The sequence below is a fragment of the Squalius cephalus genome, assembly GCF_949319135.1.
Source record: "Squalius cephalus genome assembly, chromosome: 5".
Lineage (NCBI taxonomy): Eukaryota > Metazoa > Chordata > Actinopteri > Cypriniformes > Leuciscidae > Squalius > Squalius cephalus.
The window spans coordinates 43,122,941-43,142,195 of NC_137126.1; the positions used below are offsets into that span (position 1 = coordinate 43,122,941).

At 34.5% G+C, this 19,255-nt stretch overlaps 2 protein-coding genes across 2 annotated transcripts in view; both read left to right on the forward strand.

Annotated features, from left to right (window-relative positions):
* Positions 1-1,249: 1,249 nt before the first annotated feature.
* ppm1f (protein phosphatase, Mg2+/Mn2+ dependent, 1F) lies at positions 1,250-14,839 on the forward strand. Its single transcript, XM_079872605.1, has 8 exons — positions 1,250-1,381; positions 1,991-2,234; positions 4,439-4,569; positions 6,366-6,568; positions 8,515-8,703; positions 10,351-10,494; positions 10,840-10,933; positions 12,181-14,839. The coding sequence occupies exons 1-8, from the start codon at positions 1,303-1,305 to the stop codon at positions 12,516-12,518; spliced, it is 1,422 nt and encodes a 473-aa protein (XP_079728731.1). The 5' UTR covers positions 1,250-1,302; the 3' UTR covers positions 12,519-14,839.
* A 1,828-nt stretch (positions 14,840-16,667) lies between these two features.
* mapk1 (mitogen-activated protein kinase 1) overlaps positions 16,668-19,255 on the forward strand; it is a 30,687-nt gene continuing 28,099 nt past the window's right edge. The window contains exon 1 of the mRNA XM_079870957.1: positions 16,668-17,120. Coding sequence (XP_079727083.1) covers positions 16,975-17,120 — 146 coding nt within the window. The 5' untranslated portion in view covers positions 16,668-16,974. The remainder of the gene's footprint in view (positions 17,121-19,255) is intronic.

A 19,255-nucleotide genomic window follows, 5' to 3' on the forward strand; every position in this document is an offset into this window, starting at 1 on the left:
CACCAATAGCAAACCACAACCATCCAGTCAATGCGTGATGGACTAAATCAAGTCCCGCCGCACATTTTTTTCCCCCTCGTTTCACTCAGATATATCAATATCTCAATAGATAAGAAAAAACTATTGCAACTTCCGTTGCATGCCGATTTTAAAAATAAAGTTGCGTAATTTATATTCAATGCATCATTTGAAAAACAAAATGATATTTAAACACCTTCCTCTGAATTGTCTACACATGTAGCTTCTTATTTTGGCCAACACACATCTATATGCAACAATGTGCAACATTAATTTTATACAATATAATATAATATAAATCACTGTACATAAACTTCACCGAAACGTATTAAACATGATCCAAATAAACAAATGCCTAAAGTAGCAGAAAACAAACAAAAATACAGACTATAATACTGCTGTTTTTTTGGATATGGTACCATAGCGAAAGCATGTTTCTGTTTACATGTACCATGGTATTTCCATTTGATACCATCACTGTAGCATGGTATTACAACAGTGCTTCTTTAAAAAAAAAAAAAGTACTACAGAGTATTTTATGTCTGACACTGTTAAAAACACATTTCAGTTTCATCCATGCTAAAAATATTGTCTCTATCAAAGCACTCTTGTACTCAAGAATTCATTTCAAACACTTTTGTTATGATTATATGCATTGTTTAACATATCATGTAATATCTGTATTATATCTGTAATATATAATATCACAAGACTTGTTCATTCATAGTATATAATGAGCAACATTTTACAGTTTAACATCACATTATGCAAACCATGTCCATGAGTAAAGAAAATGTATGTATATATTACATACAAAACAAAAGGAGTAAAGGTGCCACTTCACTTGTCTATCAATTTCATGTTTAGTAATAATATTACACGTTTGAATTTGTTCATCTTAGTGCATCTTTGCATATACAATGAAAACAATTTATGAAAAGCTTGTTGCTATTACAGAAATTACCTTCCATTTCTTTCCATATTGAGCAGTAGACCTTGGCTTATGAATATTAATTAAGTTAAGCGAATGACTGGACGCTCATTGGCTGTCCCATTAAAGGGAATGTATTAATATTCATAAGATAGGTTTATCTCCGCCCAGGCAGCCATTTCGATCTGACAACCAAACGGATTGACTTCGTCCAGTTCCAACAAGTCTATTCCGCACCTCACACGTCTGTTCTTATCACTTGTATATCGCCATGTTTGTACTTCCTCTCGGTCACAGGGACTTCCGCAGATGGACTGGCTTTTGTTGTGTAGTGACTGAAAGGGCGTGCGTTCATGCACGAGCTCTTCAATACGCACTCGTCAGGGAAAAAGGGAGTGTCGGCGCATAAAGCAACAGCAACCATCCGTAAAGGTAAATACAGCACGTTTATGCACGTCTATGTTCTCTTTTATGTTGTTAATTAAACTAACCAGTTGCTATTTGTAGTTGAAGGCCCGGTTGTTCTGCTTCCAAATGGCGACAGGACGTGCAATTATTTTTCGTAAGGAGTCATGAATCCTTAAACCATGAATCCTTGCAGTTGTGAATTAACCAAAGTTGTAATGCACTGCAGTTTGCAAGAAGTTCAGTTTTGCTGAGTTTGTAATGTTTTTGCGAAAACGTGAAAACCTGGGGGTAGTATGAATTTAGTGTACTGCATACTTGGATACATTCTGTGAGGTGTATCACAATGCATATGTTTCCTTTAGTTATTATTTAAATAATCATTAAGCATAAACTTAAAAAAAAAAAAAAAGTCTCTCTGTCAAACAGTTAACCCCACGCCATTGGTTGAGGATGCCACTTCCGATTGTTCTGATTGGCTAACTGTCATTTATCTATGTATTATTCTGTACTATTACCTTTATCAACATAATTGCTTTTTGAACTGATAGAGGCAAGTACATTTACAAGTAGCCTAGGTGATTATGAATGGTTAAATTGTGCTAATTTAATTTAATTGATTTATTTTATGTATAGAGTCAAACATCCAAGTTGCTTTGGACATCCCTGACTTCCTACCTTGGGAGAGGTTGCAATTCCATACAATGAGTTGTGCGAATCAAGGCGATGCTGCAAAGTTTCTCAAGAGTTTTCTGGAGGAGTTTCCAAACCCACTTGGCCCAGAAGACCCTCTTCCCGTTAGTCCGCTTAGCCGCAAAGTCTCTCTGCAGGAGGTGAAGGGAGAGAGTCTGGATCTTGGCCTCCGCCTGCTCTCAGACAGGTTTGTTATGTGCATAATCTGAATGTCATCTAGGTCAGGGGTTTTCAATCTTTTAGATGCCATGGACACCCATGCGAGGGACCCCAATCCTATAATTTAAAACGCAGCTAAATATTTTCATGTGTAAAGATAGCATACATGCTGTGAAAAATGTATATTATAAATATGTGTCAAATATTGTTTGGAAAATATTTAGTTTCTGTTATGTTACATACATTGTTCTTTATTATTGTACTGTACTGTTATATATTAATTATGTGAATAATTATTTATTAGTATTTTTACTATTTTTTTTTTATTTTAACTATTTTTTATTTATTGATTAAATAAATATTTTAATCTTTATTTAGTTAGTTAGATCTTATGTTTTATTTATTAATATTATTTTCTTTTTTTTACTAACTTTTCCACAATTTATTTTTTAACTCTATTTATTTTGTTAGTTAGTTAGATATGTTTTATTATTATTATTATTATTAATATTATTATTTATTTGTTTTACAATGCTTTCGACAGACTCTCAGGTTCTCTCATTTTTTTTTATTTGGATATTTTATTTTAATCATGTTTAATTATTTTAATAATTTTATTTATTTATTTTGATCTTCTGTTGTATTATGTATTTCTTTATTTTTACACTGTTTTTCTCTAAACGCCCCCTAGCACTCCCTTGTGGCCCCCTGATTGAAAACCCCTGATGTAGGTTTTTGCATTTATATTTTCTGTTGGATGGCAGACTCTTCTCTCAGCTATGAATATGGCTTTATATTTGTGTTTGCATGTCCTGAATTTCTGTATTTTTTAAAAACATGCACAGGATTTTTAAAAGGCCCACAAGCAGGCCAGAAATGTTGCGCCACCTGTCCTCTTTAACCAGAGGAGCCTGTCATTCCTCTCATTCCTGTCATTCCTGCCTCTCTCTCCCACTTGCTTTCTCTCTGTAATTTGCAGACAGTATTTGTCCCAGATCAGCATGTTGCACTATGCATGAGCTGATTAAGAGATTTGGTGCTTTTTTTTCTTCTTCCCAGTGTACTATCGGTGGCAATCCAAGCATTAAGTGAAAGCGTTGGTGCAGAAGTTTTAAAGTTTAAATTAACAATGGAGTTTTTGTTTAATCTCTTTCTGTATCCTTTTCCCTCTCTCTCCCCTGACGCATTTCTCAGGGCAGACTTCCTGTCTGTGGAATCACTATTGTTATACCCACTTCCTGACATTTAGACTTCATTTCCTCTTTGTCGGAAGCTGTGCCGAATGTAGATGTATGCACAGTGCAGATTTGTCAGGTTTAACCCTTTTCGTGATATGATATAGGTCAGAGATGCATGACGTTACCGCATTTCTTGTCAAGTAGGACAAAAGGGAGTTTCTTTTCTCACATCTTGTTATGTCATTAGATAACATCTCACGCCGCCAAATGCTTCTTGTGTTGTGTTATGAGTGGGTGGTCGGGCCATTTGCCAATTGTAGCTCAAGCAGGCAAAGTGCTAAATCTAATCTAAAAACAGAGCAAATTCACTAGTGCAAGATGTGCTTTTTACTCCAGTTTGTGAGAATCCACAAGTATGATTTAGAGAGAAATGAACTTATCACAATATTATTATTTTTTTACATTTGTCAGTCAAATCTTTACTTTACCTAAACATGCTCTGACTGTGTACACTACTATTCAAATGATTTTTTTTTTTCTCCAAAGAATATATACTTTTATTCGGGAAGGATTAATTAAATTAAATTGATCAAAAGTGTCAGTAAAGGCATTTATAATGTTACAAATGAATCTATTCTACTTCAAATAAATGCTTTCTATTTATCAAAGAATCTTGAAAAAACATTTTTTATCATGGTTTCAACAAAAATATTAAGCAGCACAGCTTTTTTCAACATTGATAATAATAAGAAATGTTTCATATGACACTGAAGACTGGAGTAATGATGCTGAAAATTAAGATTTGCCATCAGATGAATAAATTACACTTTCAAATATTTAAATAGGATTCTGTTACTTTAAATTTTAATAATATTTCACAATATTACTGTCTTTTATTTTGATGAAATAAATTCAGCCTTGGTGAGCATGAGAGACTTTTTTCAAATTTTTTTATAAAAATAGTTCCGACTTCAAACCTTTGAACGGTAATACAAGTGTGTGTGTGTTATTGTCACACTGGTGACATGAGATTATTATTAATTTTTTTTTAAAGAAATGCCCCATCCTGGCTGGCTGCAGCGATGTGCAATGCTGCTGTCACTGAATTGCTTAAAGATGACCTTTCACCTCACTACTGCCCCAAAGATCTTGAGCAGCAACCGGAGGATGAACAGGGAGTTGTTTGTGAGTGATTCACTTGATTTGATTCTTGTTCTTTTCTGTTTATGACATTTTGGGTTATTGTATTTTGTGTGTGTGATTGATTAATATTATATATATATATATATATATATATATATATATATATATATATATATATATATATATATATATATACACACACACACACACACACACACACACACACACACACACACACACACACACACACACACACACACACACACACACACACACACACACACAGATGTGGTCATAATTAATGGCACCCCTAGTAAATGTAATCAAAAATGGCTGTGAAAAAATAAATCTGCATTGTTTATCCTTGCAAAAAAATGCACAAATCTAACCTTTCATTGAAGTAAAAGAATTGAAAGTGGGGGGGAAATCACATTATGAAATAAATGTTTTTCTCCAAAACACATTGGCCACAATTATTGGCACCCTTTTTATTAAATTCTTTTTGCAACCTCTTTTTTTAATATATATATATATATATATATATATATATGATAACAGCTCTGAGTTTTCTCCTATAATGCCTAACAATGCAGATTTATTTTTTACAGCCATTTTTTATCATATTTACCTGGGGTGCCATTAATTCTGACCACAACTGTATATATACATATACACACACAAATAAAAATATAAAAATACAAAAAATGTATAAAAAATAGCATATTTTGCCCCAAACTGAAGTCTTCAGAGGCCATGCATTATTATTTTTCCATCTTGACATGAAGTTATCTTTAGAAAACAAGATTGGACCTTTGAAACATAAACATCAGTGACTAATAGGCAGCAAATCATAATCCAAATGAATTAATAAATATTAGTAATTTACAATAAATATTTAAAGGTGCAGTAAGCGATTTCTGAGAAATACTGTTGATATTTGAAATCAACCCGAACAAACACAATAACGAACTTGAGCATGCAAAAGATGCAACGTGAACGGCCCCTTACTATAGCTAACATTACAACAACAGCAAAACCAATGTTACTCACCTATGGAGCAGAAACAACATAACCTCGCCGTCTGTTTTCAGGCCTTCACGCTTAGGTATTTTAGCGCTGGAACGCTTTTATTATTTTAACACGGGTCCTAAAGCTCTTGCCTGATTATAACTTCTTTTCCCTTCTTTTCCCAGTGATATTCCTCTGACCTTTTCTCTTTTATAATGTCTCTCAGCCATCTCTCTTTCTACAGTCTTTCTTCAAATCAGAGTAATGAGAAGTAGCGTAAACTGAATCATACCTGTCGCACAATTGTCCGTGACTTCTCTTATAAAACAGCTTTTTTTTTTGTTGGTGTAAACTCTAAAAATAGATCAATCCAAAAAGAATGTTTAAGAGCAAACATGTTTAAGATTAGCCGATGGGCTGTCGATCTGTTAAATAATAAGCTATTTCCTCACAAAAGCGGTTTGTTCAGCGTAGTGAAGCCTCTCCTCCATTGAAATCCATTAAAAAAAATGTAGCTAGCGTTAGGGTTTTTTTCGGCTTGTTTGCTGGCTTGCCTTCAAGTGGCTTTGCTTGGTCAACAGAATTTTTTCAGAAATCGCTTCCTGCACCTGTAATGCTCTGAGTGGCATCATCGCCCTCTAGTGTTCAAACAAAAGTAGTACATGAAGGTGCAGTTTTTACATTATGTTTGAAAACTTATCTCTCCTGGGTAAAGTTCATGCCTGTGTTGTTGACTCTTTACATTATTTCAGTCTGAATGTATGATTTCTAAACTTCTATTCAAACACTGTTGTATCATGATGAGTGTATGTGTCTGTGTGACCCTTTAGTGTTGCAGTCTGAGCCACTACAGCGCCTCTTTATAAATAAATTGAGAGAGGTGTGTGTGGCCTGGCAGAAACAGCTGCCCAGTCCTGGTTCTTCCTCTTCACTGACACACAGCTGCTCTGTTCATGCCATTCGAAACACTCGCAGGAAGATGGAGGACCGTCACATGATCTTGAAAGAGTTTAACCAGCTTCTGGGATTGAAGGTGAGGCTACCACATATTTCTTGAATGAATGAAGGAAGACCTGCATTGGGTAGATCAGTTGTAGGGGTGCATGGGTAGATATTTAACCAAACATGTGCATACCATAATATACAGTACCATAACCAACCAATATGCATATTTCACTATTTTTAAAATTTATTTAGGTTTTTATTACAGTAATTTCAACATTCCCTTACATTTGGATTGTACCTGAAATCTTAGTAAAGACAATCAACAATTGGATATATTGGCTGAAAGACAAATAAATAAATAGGAGAAACAGAAATTGCATGCATAATAGTAGTAACAAATATAAAATATAAAGAAAGGACAAATAAGACATCAATTGGGGTAATTTGCTATTACAGTAATACAGCCTTTTTTGTAATTCAGTAAACAATATAGTTGTATATTTATTACTCAGCTGGTAGATTGGGCACCAGATCCCACTATCAGTTTCCCCCGAACCATTTTCTGGTTATAGCTTTTTTGCAAGCTATCAACAGAATCCTCATCAAGTATTTATCAGATTGGTCTTGTAATTAAAAATGTATACGACCAAAGTATAGAGTTAAAAAACTAAATTGAATGGATACCTTGAATATACTCTCTAAACTCTAATGGATTTCTTGCGAATATTTCTGAACTTTAGGCATATTTCACTATAAAGGATGCAAAATGCTGTATGTACTGTATATCCGAATATGCATAAGCTGAACAATACCGGGATAATATTGGGAGTTAAAAAGTTTTCTATTTGGACTGATGTTTTGGGACATTTAAATTAAATAAAAAGGTGAAAGTAAATGGAGTCAATTTTTATTTAAAGGGATAGTTCAACCAAAAATGAAAATTCAATCATTATTTACTCACCCTTGCTGTTCATCTCGTGCTTAAAGGAGAACTCCGGTCAATTTTAACATTGACCTCATTTTTTTGTACATTTGGAGTGCTGTCAATACAGAGAACAACGTCAAAAATTGGTGTTGCCTACACCGTGTTATCCTCTTTTTAAAATTTGCACCCTGTTGACTTAAATGGGGCAAGTTTTAAACCTGCTTTTAGTTTCTTAACATCCTTGATGTGTCATTACAAGTGCCCAGCCAATGTGAGTGATTCCTTCAGAGTGAACACGAGTGAATCTGACTGCAGTAGATGTGAAAGAAATGAATAAAAATGATGTTTATTCAGCCAGTGCACATACCTGTATTTACATCCTGTTTTCGGTCGAAGTCCATAGTAATCGATTGTCGAGTTCACGCGCATGATCATAGGTACTAAACCAATGCGCGTGAACTCGACAATCGATTACTATGGACTTTGACTGAAAACAGGATGTAAAATAGAACGCTGGCTAAATAAATATCATTTTTATTCATATCTTTCACATCTACTGCAGTCAGATTGACCCGCATTCACTCCGAAGGAATCACTCACATGATCTGTGCACTTGTAATGACACATCAAGGATGTTAAGAGGCTAAAAGCAGGTTTAAAACTTGCCCCATTGAAGTCAACAGGGTGCAAATTTTAAAAAGAGGATAACACGGTGTAGGCAACACCGATTTTTGTCGTTGTTCTCTGTATTGACAGCACTCCAAATGTACGAAAAAAATGAGCTCAATGTTAAAATTGACCGAAGTTCTCCTTTAACACAAAAAAAGATATTTTGAAGAATGTTGGTAATCAAACAGTTGCTGGTCCCCCTGACTTCCATACTAGAAAAAAATATATTATGGAAGTCAGTGGGAACCAGAAACTGTTTGATTACCAACATTCTTCAAAATATCTTCTTTTATGTTCAGCATGAGATTAATCCTCTTTTAGATTAATAGGTTTGGAACAACTTGAGGGTGAGTGAATGATAACAGAATCTTTAATGACTTTTCTGCTTGGACCAAAATTGTGTCCGAAGAATGACTCTGATTTCCGTTTCTCTTCTATAGGATGGTGTAGATCGAGAGTATTACGCGGTGTTTGATGGACATGGAGGAGTGGATGCTGCCACTTATGCTGCCACTCACCTGCATATCATCCTGAGCCAGCAGGAGGCGCTAAACAGCCATGCTGCCACAGCCTTCAAAAGCAGCTTCACACAAACAGATGACATGTTCAAGATCAAAGCCAAGAGAGAGGCAAGAACAACCAAAAGATGCTTGCATTTTTCTCATTTTTATAAAAAATTATATTGTCAGCATATCAATTAGAGTGCTAGAAAAATGTATATACAGTTGTAATCAAATTTATTCAACCCACATTGCAAATCAGGTTAATTGGCGAAATGTAAAAAAAGTTTGAAATTTACAAATCAAACAAAAGTAACTGACACCTTATTGAATGAATCTTTAAAATAGCGTCAAAACATATAGCAGATTTTTTAGACTTTTGAACCAGACTGTATGTGTAACGTATAAACGAATCTCCGCTTTTAAACATGCGCTACTAAAAACATTCAGTTAGGTGACATTTGTGTTGGCTTTCTTCAAAGTGTACACTTGTTTTTTTGCTTCTGAAAACACGGCACAATCAGGTTTAGCGGTTAGATTATCTTTCCCCTTACTTGTCAAGCTGGTGCATTCTGTGGAAATTCACGATGGAAAGAAATCTTTTCACACCTCTCCCACTTCTTAAGATGCAACCGTTATGTGTATCTAATGTTCCTACGCTGTAATAAATACAGATAAATATAGTCCTTGTTCCCCCTGTGGTTAAATATATGGTAAGAAAACGGAGCAATCTTGCTGCAGTCTCTGTCTGCCTCCACAGGTACAGATATGAGTAAACGCTTTCTGTTTCACTGACACGGACAGTGCAAGTAAACAAGAATTAGTTTTACTGTTAATAATTGACATGCACTTGACAGACAATACCACTCAATAAAACAAGTTATCTATTTTTTATGAAAATGTTTAATTTTTGAAAGCCTTAAATTATACCAAATTAGTTGAATGAAGTGTCATGAAATGGTCAAAACTTAGTAGGTTTGTAGAGTAATTTAAATAAAAATAGTAAATTAATTATTTGGACCCATACATTTTTATTTTTTTTTGCATTGTGAAATTATTGACATGAAAATTAACCAATTAATTCTTGTCAAAATAATTAATTAAAATATGAATAATTCGTTTTTTTTAGTTTTATGAAATAAAAATATTAAATTCTACAAATTATTTTATTACATTATATTTAATTCAATTCATTATTTTATTCAGTGCAGTTCATTTTGAATAAAATATCACAATAAAATGAATTATGCGCTAATTATTTTATTTACATTTTAATGGAAAACTAAATTTATTTCATTTTAGTGCAGTTAATTTTGAACATAATAGCACAATTTAAAAAAGATTAAATATAAATGGGTACATACATTTTTTTTTAACCATTAACATTTTTCATTGTGAAAATATTTACATGACAATTAAGCACCCGCTACAAAAATATATTGTAAAAATGTTCATTTATTATTTTATTACTTTTATCAATTCTATTAAATTCATTATTTAATTTAGTGCGGTTAATTTTGAACATAATAACACTAAATAATTTATTTGCTAAATATTGTAATTAGATTGACAGCACCAGTATTTGTAAATGGTGATGGTATTTGCTTTTACTAAATTCAGTTTATGCTGATTTAAAAATACATTTTTATCTCAGTACTGTATTTTACTGTATTACAGTAATGAGAATCATAATTATAAAAAAAAATAATAATAATGTGGCACACTCTCAGTGACCACAGGATGGCAAACTAAACATTTTGTTTGTGTCTCCTTCAGCGTCTGCGCAGCGGCAGCACTGGTGTGGCCGTTTTACTGACCTCAGATCAGCTCACTGTCTCCTGGCTGGGCGACTCTCAAGCTATGCTGGTTCGACAGGGAGAACCAGTGACCCTAATGGACCCGCACAAACCGGAGAGAGAGGTACGAGACACTACAAGCCACTGCTGACCAATAGAGACTGAACCACAGGGCCGTATCAGATGCTCATCTGTTCTCTGTGAGCAGCTGAAATGTGAGACAGAGGAACTGACTGCTGACATGCTGAATCAATATTAGCGCTGTATGCTGCATACTTACTACAACGACTGAATGCCAAAAGCACCAGAACGGTCTTGATTGACTTCAAATCCTTGTTTCTGAACATATTTTGCATGCAAAATAAGTATATAATTAGTTTGTAATCAGGTAAATACAGGGGTTTGCTTGTCCTGCTTCATTATAGTATGTAAAAGCTCCAGTATTTTGACTGTATGTGCTTCTGTGCAGGATGAGAAGAAAAGGATTGAGGATCTGGGTGGATGCATCGCTTTCATGGGTTGTTGGCGGGTAAATGGTACCTACGCCGTTTCCAGAGCAATAGGTGAATGTCTTAGCCTTAAAACAACAGCAAACCAAAAAAAAACATTCGGATATTTCACACAGAATGTGTTTTTCCTTTCCATTCTGCACTAGTTTCAATGTAAACACATGCTAGTGAGCGTCTTTAACCACTGTGCTTACATCTCGCGTCTTTTGCAGCATCTCTCTCATGACACACGGCGCTCAAGTTAAAAGTAGTTCAACTTTTTTTTTTTTCTCATTCCACTTACCTGCATCTTGCTTATTTAACAGTGTGAATCGCTCCTTAAGTAGTCACAAGTATGGCTGGCCGATATATCGAATATTCGCAAGATATTTAAAAATTCAACAATGTGAATGTTTCAGTGATTTTAATGTGCTTTTTATTTGTTAAGTGATAAGATGGATGCTTTAATAGTGTCTCTGATTTACATTTCAGTAGCAGAAAAGGAGACTTCATTTCAGTGTATCAATACAAAACTCAGATTTTCAATAATTGCTAAAAAATGTTCACGGAAATTATCTTTTTCATTTACTAAAATGTGTTAATAAAATATATGTAGGTAAATATTGCTGATTATTAAGATGCTATATTGGTGCATATAATATAATTTTTGTTTGTTCATGTAGTGAAAAACTGTGTGGGAAACAATTTGAATCTATTATATATATTAAAAAAAAGCGTAATTAAGTAATTCAGGGCAAATACATTAATATAAATATAAATGTTGAAAAGTATTAAGATATATATTATTTTAGATTTATTTTATTTTATATTGTATTGAAAAATGTAATTTATTCCTGTGATGCAAAGCTGAATTTTCAGCATCATTACTCCAGTCTTCAGTGTCACATGATCCTTCAGAAATCATTCTAATATGCTGATCTAAGAGACATTTCTTCTTCTTATTATTAATGTTAAAAACAGTTTGTCCTGCTTAATAATTTTTTGGCAACTGTAATAAAAAAAAATTCAGGATTCAATAGAACAACATTTATTTGAAATATAAATATTTTGTAACATTATAAATATCTTTACTGTAACTTTTGATGAATAATTTTTTTTAAAAGTCATACTGATCCCAAATCTGAACTATAGTGTACGTTATATATAATGTATATTTTTAGCTGTATTACCCAGCTCTATTTTTAGCTAAATTGATTAATTTGCTGCTATTGTAAAAAGTGTCTACATTTTTTTTTTTATAGTAATTTAGTACTTATTTATAGTAGTAGTATTTATGAATATGTTTTTCTTATCCTCAAAAGGTGATTTTGATCAGAAGCCGTACGTCTCTAATGAAGCTGACAGCTCATCGGTCCATCTGAACGGGGATGAAGACTACGTCCTCCTCGCCTGTGACGGCTTCTTTGACGTGGTTCGGCCTGGGGACGTCCCGGGGCTGGTCCTGGAAGCTCTGAGGGAGGGCAGAGGCTCGGGGGAGGACGTGGCCCAAAGTCTGGTGGCCCAGGCCAAAGCTGCTGGATCCAGTGATAACATCACAGTTCTTCTGGTGTTCCTGAAGGAGCCGCAGCAACTCTTGACCCGCGAGACGAGCTCGAGAACGGAGGAGGGAGGAGCTACGGCTGCAGCCACGGTCATCTGAAAGGGGAAGAAATTATACATGATAGAAGCTGATGGTCTTTACACCATCTCGAATGATGTGAGTTGTTGAATTTGAAAAGAATATGCGATTATTGAGGTCATCCAAAACGAGTCCATTCATGCATTCAGAAGAAAGCACTGAACGTCAGTGAAAGGCGTTTCCTCGTTTTTTTTTTGTTTTTGTTTTTTCAAGAATGTCTGATCCTTGGTCATTTATTAACTCTCTTTGTTGCTAAGTCTGAACTTGCCTTCATTTTTGTTTCCATTTTTTAACTATTTGCCTTGTTTTTACCAGCTTATATTTACATTTACTGGTGCTTAATATCTCAAACTATGTAAAACCTTTGAGACATGTAAAGAAAGTGCGATCAGATCCTTAGTTCGTTGGTTGCGCTCCCTATTTGATACGACTGTTACAACAGAGAGAAAACTAATGTGAATTAGTTTGTCTTAACAGATACAGTATTGCATTGCGTTTCGGACCACATCGGCTTCGATAATGTATTAATCGCCCGTAAGGCCTTCAGCTCTTGACAGCAGATGTACTTATCCAGTGTTGTAGGTGGTTAGTATTTTTAAAACTGTTATTTATTTGAAAAAATATATATTTATGGCTGTACTGTACTGTGTAAACACGCTCTTTCATGTGCCAAAAATGTATTTACGAGTCTGACTTTGCCAAGATCGTCTCTCGGTTGCTGAAAGCTACTGCAGTTTTTTCTAAATGTACAGTAAACTTTTATTTATTCATATCATTTCCTTATATGTTTTGCAGTGCCTTCTTTCCCTAAATATCAGTGTTAATACTGGTGTGTGTTGTATTATCATAGCCAGACTTTGCAAACCACACGTCCTGCATGCTGCAAGTCGTCTCGCATTACAGCCACTCAATATTTTGAAAGCCTCGTGATGAGTAGCTGATATAGTAGCACAGTCACTATAATGTGATAAGGCCAAGAATATCGCTAACCTAACGTAGACCATATGAGGAAGGTGAAGACAGAGTGAAATGTTGATTTGGTGTTTGTATGGGGAAAATGTCTTGTTTGTCCCTGGTAGGTTCAGTCCTATGCATTCGATATTTGAATAAAAAAGACTGATTGAGATTACCTTACAGTGCACGTTATTCAGCATATTTAAAAATTTTCAAAATGTATAGTGGCATCCTGAAGTCTGAGACCACAATGAAAATCTGGGATTTAAAATATTTAGACTACAGTTATTTTTTTTATTTTTTTAAGAAGTCTCTCATACTCACAAAGGATGCTTTTGTTTGATCAAAAATACAATAAACCAGTAATATTGTGTAATATTATTACAATTTAAAAAGAAAAATCTATTGTAATATATTTTAAAATGTAATTTATTCATGTGATGGCAAAGCTGAAATTTCAGTATCATTAATATATTTGTGGAAACTTATAGCTTTTTTTTACGTTTTAAAAGAACGGCATTTATTTGAAACTTGATTTTTTTGTAAGATTGTAAAAGTCTTGACTGATGCTTTTGATAAATTTAATGCATCCTTGCTAAATAAAAATGTTACTTTCTTAAAACAATAAAATAAAATAAAAATCTTACTAACCCCAAATATATATTATGTTTTCATTTCTTTTTTAGGAATTTTAAACAAAGAAAGTTCAATATGAAAAAGCATTTTCGCTAGTGGTCTCAGACTTTAGGACTTCACTGTATATTGTAAATATGGTGTTAATTCCCATATATTGACAAACAAAGGAATTGCTCTTTCAGTTTAGATATGGGATGGTAATGCTGTAATATGTATTTTTCTGTTTTGTTTTCCCCTTTGTATCAGTTTTGTAATGGTCAATGACTGTAAAAGCCAAAAATATATGCATATAATCAGCACGGTGTTCATTAGGAAATGGGATGCGCCATCGATGGGGAATTTTGTAACATCACAGTGGTTAATTTGGCTATTGTTTTCCTGTATTTAAATGCGCAGTGCCTTGTTTTTGCTCAAAATGTCATCGTTCTGTCATCATTTACTCAGTCTTTTGTGTGTGTGTGTGTGTGTGTGTGTGTGTGTGTCTCACAAAAGAAGATATTTTGAAAAATGTTGTTTTGGACCCTTTTGACTTTCATTGCATGGGCAGTTAAAACATTCTTCATAATATCTAGTCAATGATGTACTGTAAATGATGTCAGAATTTTCATTTTGAACTATCACTTTTACATTCACAGTAGTGCCAAATGAAGTTGTTCATTCAAAATGTGCATTGATCTTAACCTCTAATGCATTTGTTGTACTTAGTAGTATTAATGTTGTATTTTCTAAAGGGTTTGAGCACTGAACTAGGCAAAAAAAAAAAAAAAAAGATAAGAAATCTTGAACGTATGCATCAGTAGATTTTGTGCTGATGTGCAATTTTATACAGACTTTTTGCCTGCATTTTTTTTCCACAGGACATTTTGTAATTGTTGCTGTTTGTGTTTACTAAAAAGTGAACATGTACGTGATAAAGTGCCTTATCTCAATGTACTTTTTCAGAATCAGCTTTTAATCATTTTTGTACAGTCAACTTAACTGATAAACCTAAGGGATCAGACTGTTTTTGGACCTAACTTTGTCTCCTTACTGGCTAATGTTGTGTACAAGTAACGTTTCGTGAAGTTTTATACTGGATAAAATCATACCAATTCCACACTGAGTATACAGTACTACAGTGAATCATGTAACTAAATGTTCTCGCATGGGGTAATGTTGATGTCAGCGACTTATTTTATGTCTGTTAAAACATAATAGCTGAATGTGCTGTCCTGTGGCATTTCCCTGCAATTCTGGGAAGCATCTTTTAAGCATCTTTTCATGGACTTGGAACCAATGATACAAACATTAGGCTTTAATCTCATATAATGTGAATAAAGTACTTTTCACATCTGTTTGGTGTCTGAATTTTTTTTCACATTTTCTTCTGTGACTGCACTAGTGGTTTACACACTTGACAGTTTTAGTTTAGCTGTCTCTAGTGTGGTTGGCACAAGTAAACCCTCTCAACTACAGTTTACCATGGTCTCTTTTCACAGGAGCTTACAGTCTCATGAGAAAACTTGATAGACTGATTTAAGATTGGCAGATATAAATCTAGTACACAGAGAAATGTACAAGCATGATTGTACAGTCACAACAAAATGGCTTCAGAGCAAAACTTAAGTCTTATTGGCAAAAATGATTTATTTGCTTCATGAACAAATTACAGCTCTCAAATCACCTAAATATATATATATTAGGGCTGTCAAAAGATTAATCGCGATTAATCGCATCCAAAATAAAAGTTTGTTTTTAATAATATATGTGTGTGTACTGTATAATTAAATTTGTATATATAAATACACACATGCATGTATATATTTAAGAAAAATGTGTTATTTATATATAAAAAATATATTTATATATACAGTATATGTATGCAAATATTTCTTAAATATATACATGCATGTGTGTGTATTTATATATACAAAATAATTATACACAGTACACACACATATATTATGTAAACACAAACTTTTATTTTGGATGCGATTAATCGTGATTAATCTTTTGACAGCCCTAATATATATATATATATATATATATATATAAACATCCTTTGAGTAGTGTTCAACGAATCACAAAACTCATGGTTCTGATCATATTATGGTGTTTGATTCAAATGCTGTACATATATTATGGATTTGCATTTCATTCAGTGCTAAACTTATTAATTTCACTTTTGATGTGAAAAGGTCTTACCATTTTTTTTTGTTATTAAAAACAAGCAAGCCCAGCCCAGGTGAGAAAAAGTAACAAAAGTAACGCAACACATTACTTTCCATAAAAGTAACTTTTTAGGGAGTAACGCAATATTGTAACGCATTACTTTTAAAAGTAACTTTCCCGAACACTGTTTATAAGTGCTTATGCTTAAACTGAACTCAATCCGTGTTACAAATAGTCTCCACAACATGATAGATCTGTTTATAATTTCCTTATAATTAGTATATTCGTAATTTTGTAAAATCAGGCTGATAAATCCCGATTTATCAACAGATTATCCTCGCCTGACTTCGTAAATTAAGGCATCTTTAAAACCTCTTGAGAACTGAAGTGTAACTTCTATCTCTATGGTAACCACTCTCCGCTCCCTGTGCACACGTGATCTGCTCCGTTACTTCCTGCGGCAACACTCTCGCTCGCGCTACCTCTGCTCCTGCAGTCAGTCAGTCTCACCACGCGCAGATTACTATCACTACATATATATGCCAGTCAACAACGTTCCAGCCGTATCTTTCCTTTCACTTTGACGCGAAGTCTTCGGTTTCGTTTAAACACGTCGCTTATACTGCCTCTTGCCGTGTTTTATTCAACCGGGGAGCTTTTTCCTGATCTTTATAATCTGCTTTGGGTAAGAAAAGCGCGTTTGTTGTGCGTGTAAAGGCAGCCCAGTTTCTCAGAAATGGCGACAGCTGCGGTATCTGCCCCTGCTGGCGGCGGCCCGAACCCCGGATCCGGTGCCGAGTTGGTCCGCGGTCAAGCTTTCGATGTCGGGCCGCGTTACAGCAACCTCTCGTACATCGGAGAAGGTGCATACGGCATGGTTTGGTAAGATACATTTATACTTGTAAACATGTTACCATTTGTTACCGTTGTTTTTCCCGAGTAGTCTATTGTAATTATGTTTCATTTTCTTGCTTGGATTTGTTCATTCAATCACAGCGCTATGCACTTCTCTCGTTAACATGGACGTGCTGCTTTCGCTTGAAACCAGTTGCATGCACTTTTCTTTTTTTATGCTGGACTTTTAAGCATTTCCCCCCTGAGTTGACTGAAAGAGACAAGTTCACACAGAGTCTGACATCTGTCAAAGCAGCTCTGATCATGCTGCTATTGGAAATTCATTATTCAGTCATTTTGCATTGCACATTTAGTTTTTTTAGGCTGTTTTTTTCCCCTCTCTGTCAAATGTATTTTCTTTTGTTTAACTATCAACTTCATGGCATTGTAATTAAATTTAGTTGATGTACTTCCCACTAAATTTAATATCACAATTGCTTTGCACTGATTTTATGCACTCGTGCATGATCTGTGAGTCAGTTTCAGTCTGTAAATACAACAATATTGTGCATTTTTAGCTAAAACCAGACATCAGGCATTGATTAAAACTTTATGGATGTATAGACGTGAAATTTGCGCAGTGCTTTTCCAGGAATGTCAAGGTGGCAGGGCTCTCCAGGGCGGCGTGGGCGCGGGCTCCCCAAGGTTGTGCAAAAGTGGTAGGAACAAGAGGCACTTGGATGCATTTCGCTGTTGGATCTGCCCACGAAAAACAGTTGAAATTGATAGTTCTTGAGTTGGACCTACTCTAACTTTAACCGTTGGCTAGGTATACTAGAGTGGATGAGCATCATTTTTTCCAAAAATAAATGTATCACCAGGTTCCCAAGACTTGCTGAATATTACCTAATTTGTAAATCAAATATGTATACATACAGCTAGATTTATACAGTGGTGTTGAAATTCTATAACAAAGGAGAATTGTCATGGTTCAGTTTCAAGTTAGCTTTGTTACAGTTGAGAGACTGCTGGCTCAAATTTGCAGTCTGATCGCCCATCTGTTCTGGTGAGAGGAGTCCGTTGGCTAAACGAATGAGCTCATCGCTGGCAGGCCTAGTTTTGCTCTTCTCGCACGGATGAATGAATGGTTCACACCCACTTCCAACAGCTACAGACTAGAACAAGCCACCCTGGGTTGACTGTCATATGGACGTGTAGGCCTGTAACATGTTGTGCTGAACAGGCTGTAACAGTACTGAAGCCTTTATGCAGCCTTACTTTTGACTGACAACAACAGCCTTTGCAAAAGAGTTTGAGCTAAGAAGTATGTTGATTGATAATATAATTCAATATGATGTTATACTGGAGGAAAATAAATATGGGGATGAGGATATGAGGATAAACATGCATGATAGGCTTGCTGTCAAGGTGTTTTAAATGTTGTACCCTTGCAAAAAAGTATTTTTTTCTCTACTTTTGTGTGTGTGTGTACGTATATGTAGCCTAAACAACACACAAACGGTTGTTGGGTAAGATTTGTGTTTTTGAAAGAAGTCTCTTACACTCACCCAGGCTGCATTTATTTGATAAAAATACAGTAAAAACAGTGATATTGTGAAATATTATAGTACAATTGAAAATACGTTTTTTTTAATTATTTTTTTATATATTTTATTTATTCTTGTGATGCAAAGCTGAATTTTCAGCATCATTTCTCCAGTCTTTAGTGTCACATGATCCTTCATTAATGCACAAAAGCAAATTTTTGTTTTGTTTTGCTGACATCTGTTTTGAAGTACCATTATGAAGAGCTGCTGGTATAGACCTTAGTCAGAATAGACGCCATAATGAATTTCACAATTGAAAACGAGGCTGTGAGGGATAGATGTACAATGGCACGTCTTAGATCACGTAATTTTCACAGCTCACAACTTTTAAAAAAAATGTATGGAGTTTTTGTCTACATTTGGAAAGACATTTTATCAACTGAACAATAGCTATGTTAAACAACAGTACAATCCATGGAACGCACTGTATTCTATCCCTCACAGCCTTGTTTTCATTCCTGTCAAAAATGAAATAAGGCACTATACCCTGACTAAGATCTATAAGAGTCATAATATCCTTTGATTCCCAGTGAGAGTGAATTTTACCTAATAGTTCCTTTTAATTCAGTTAGTCAA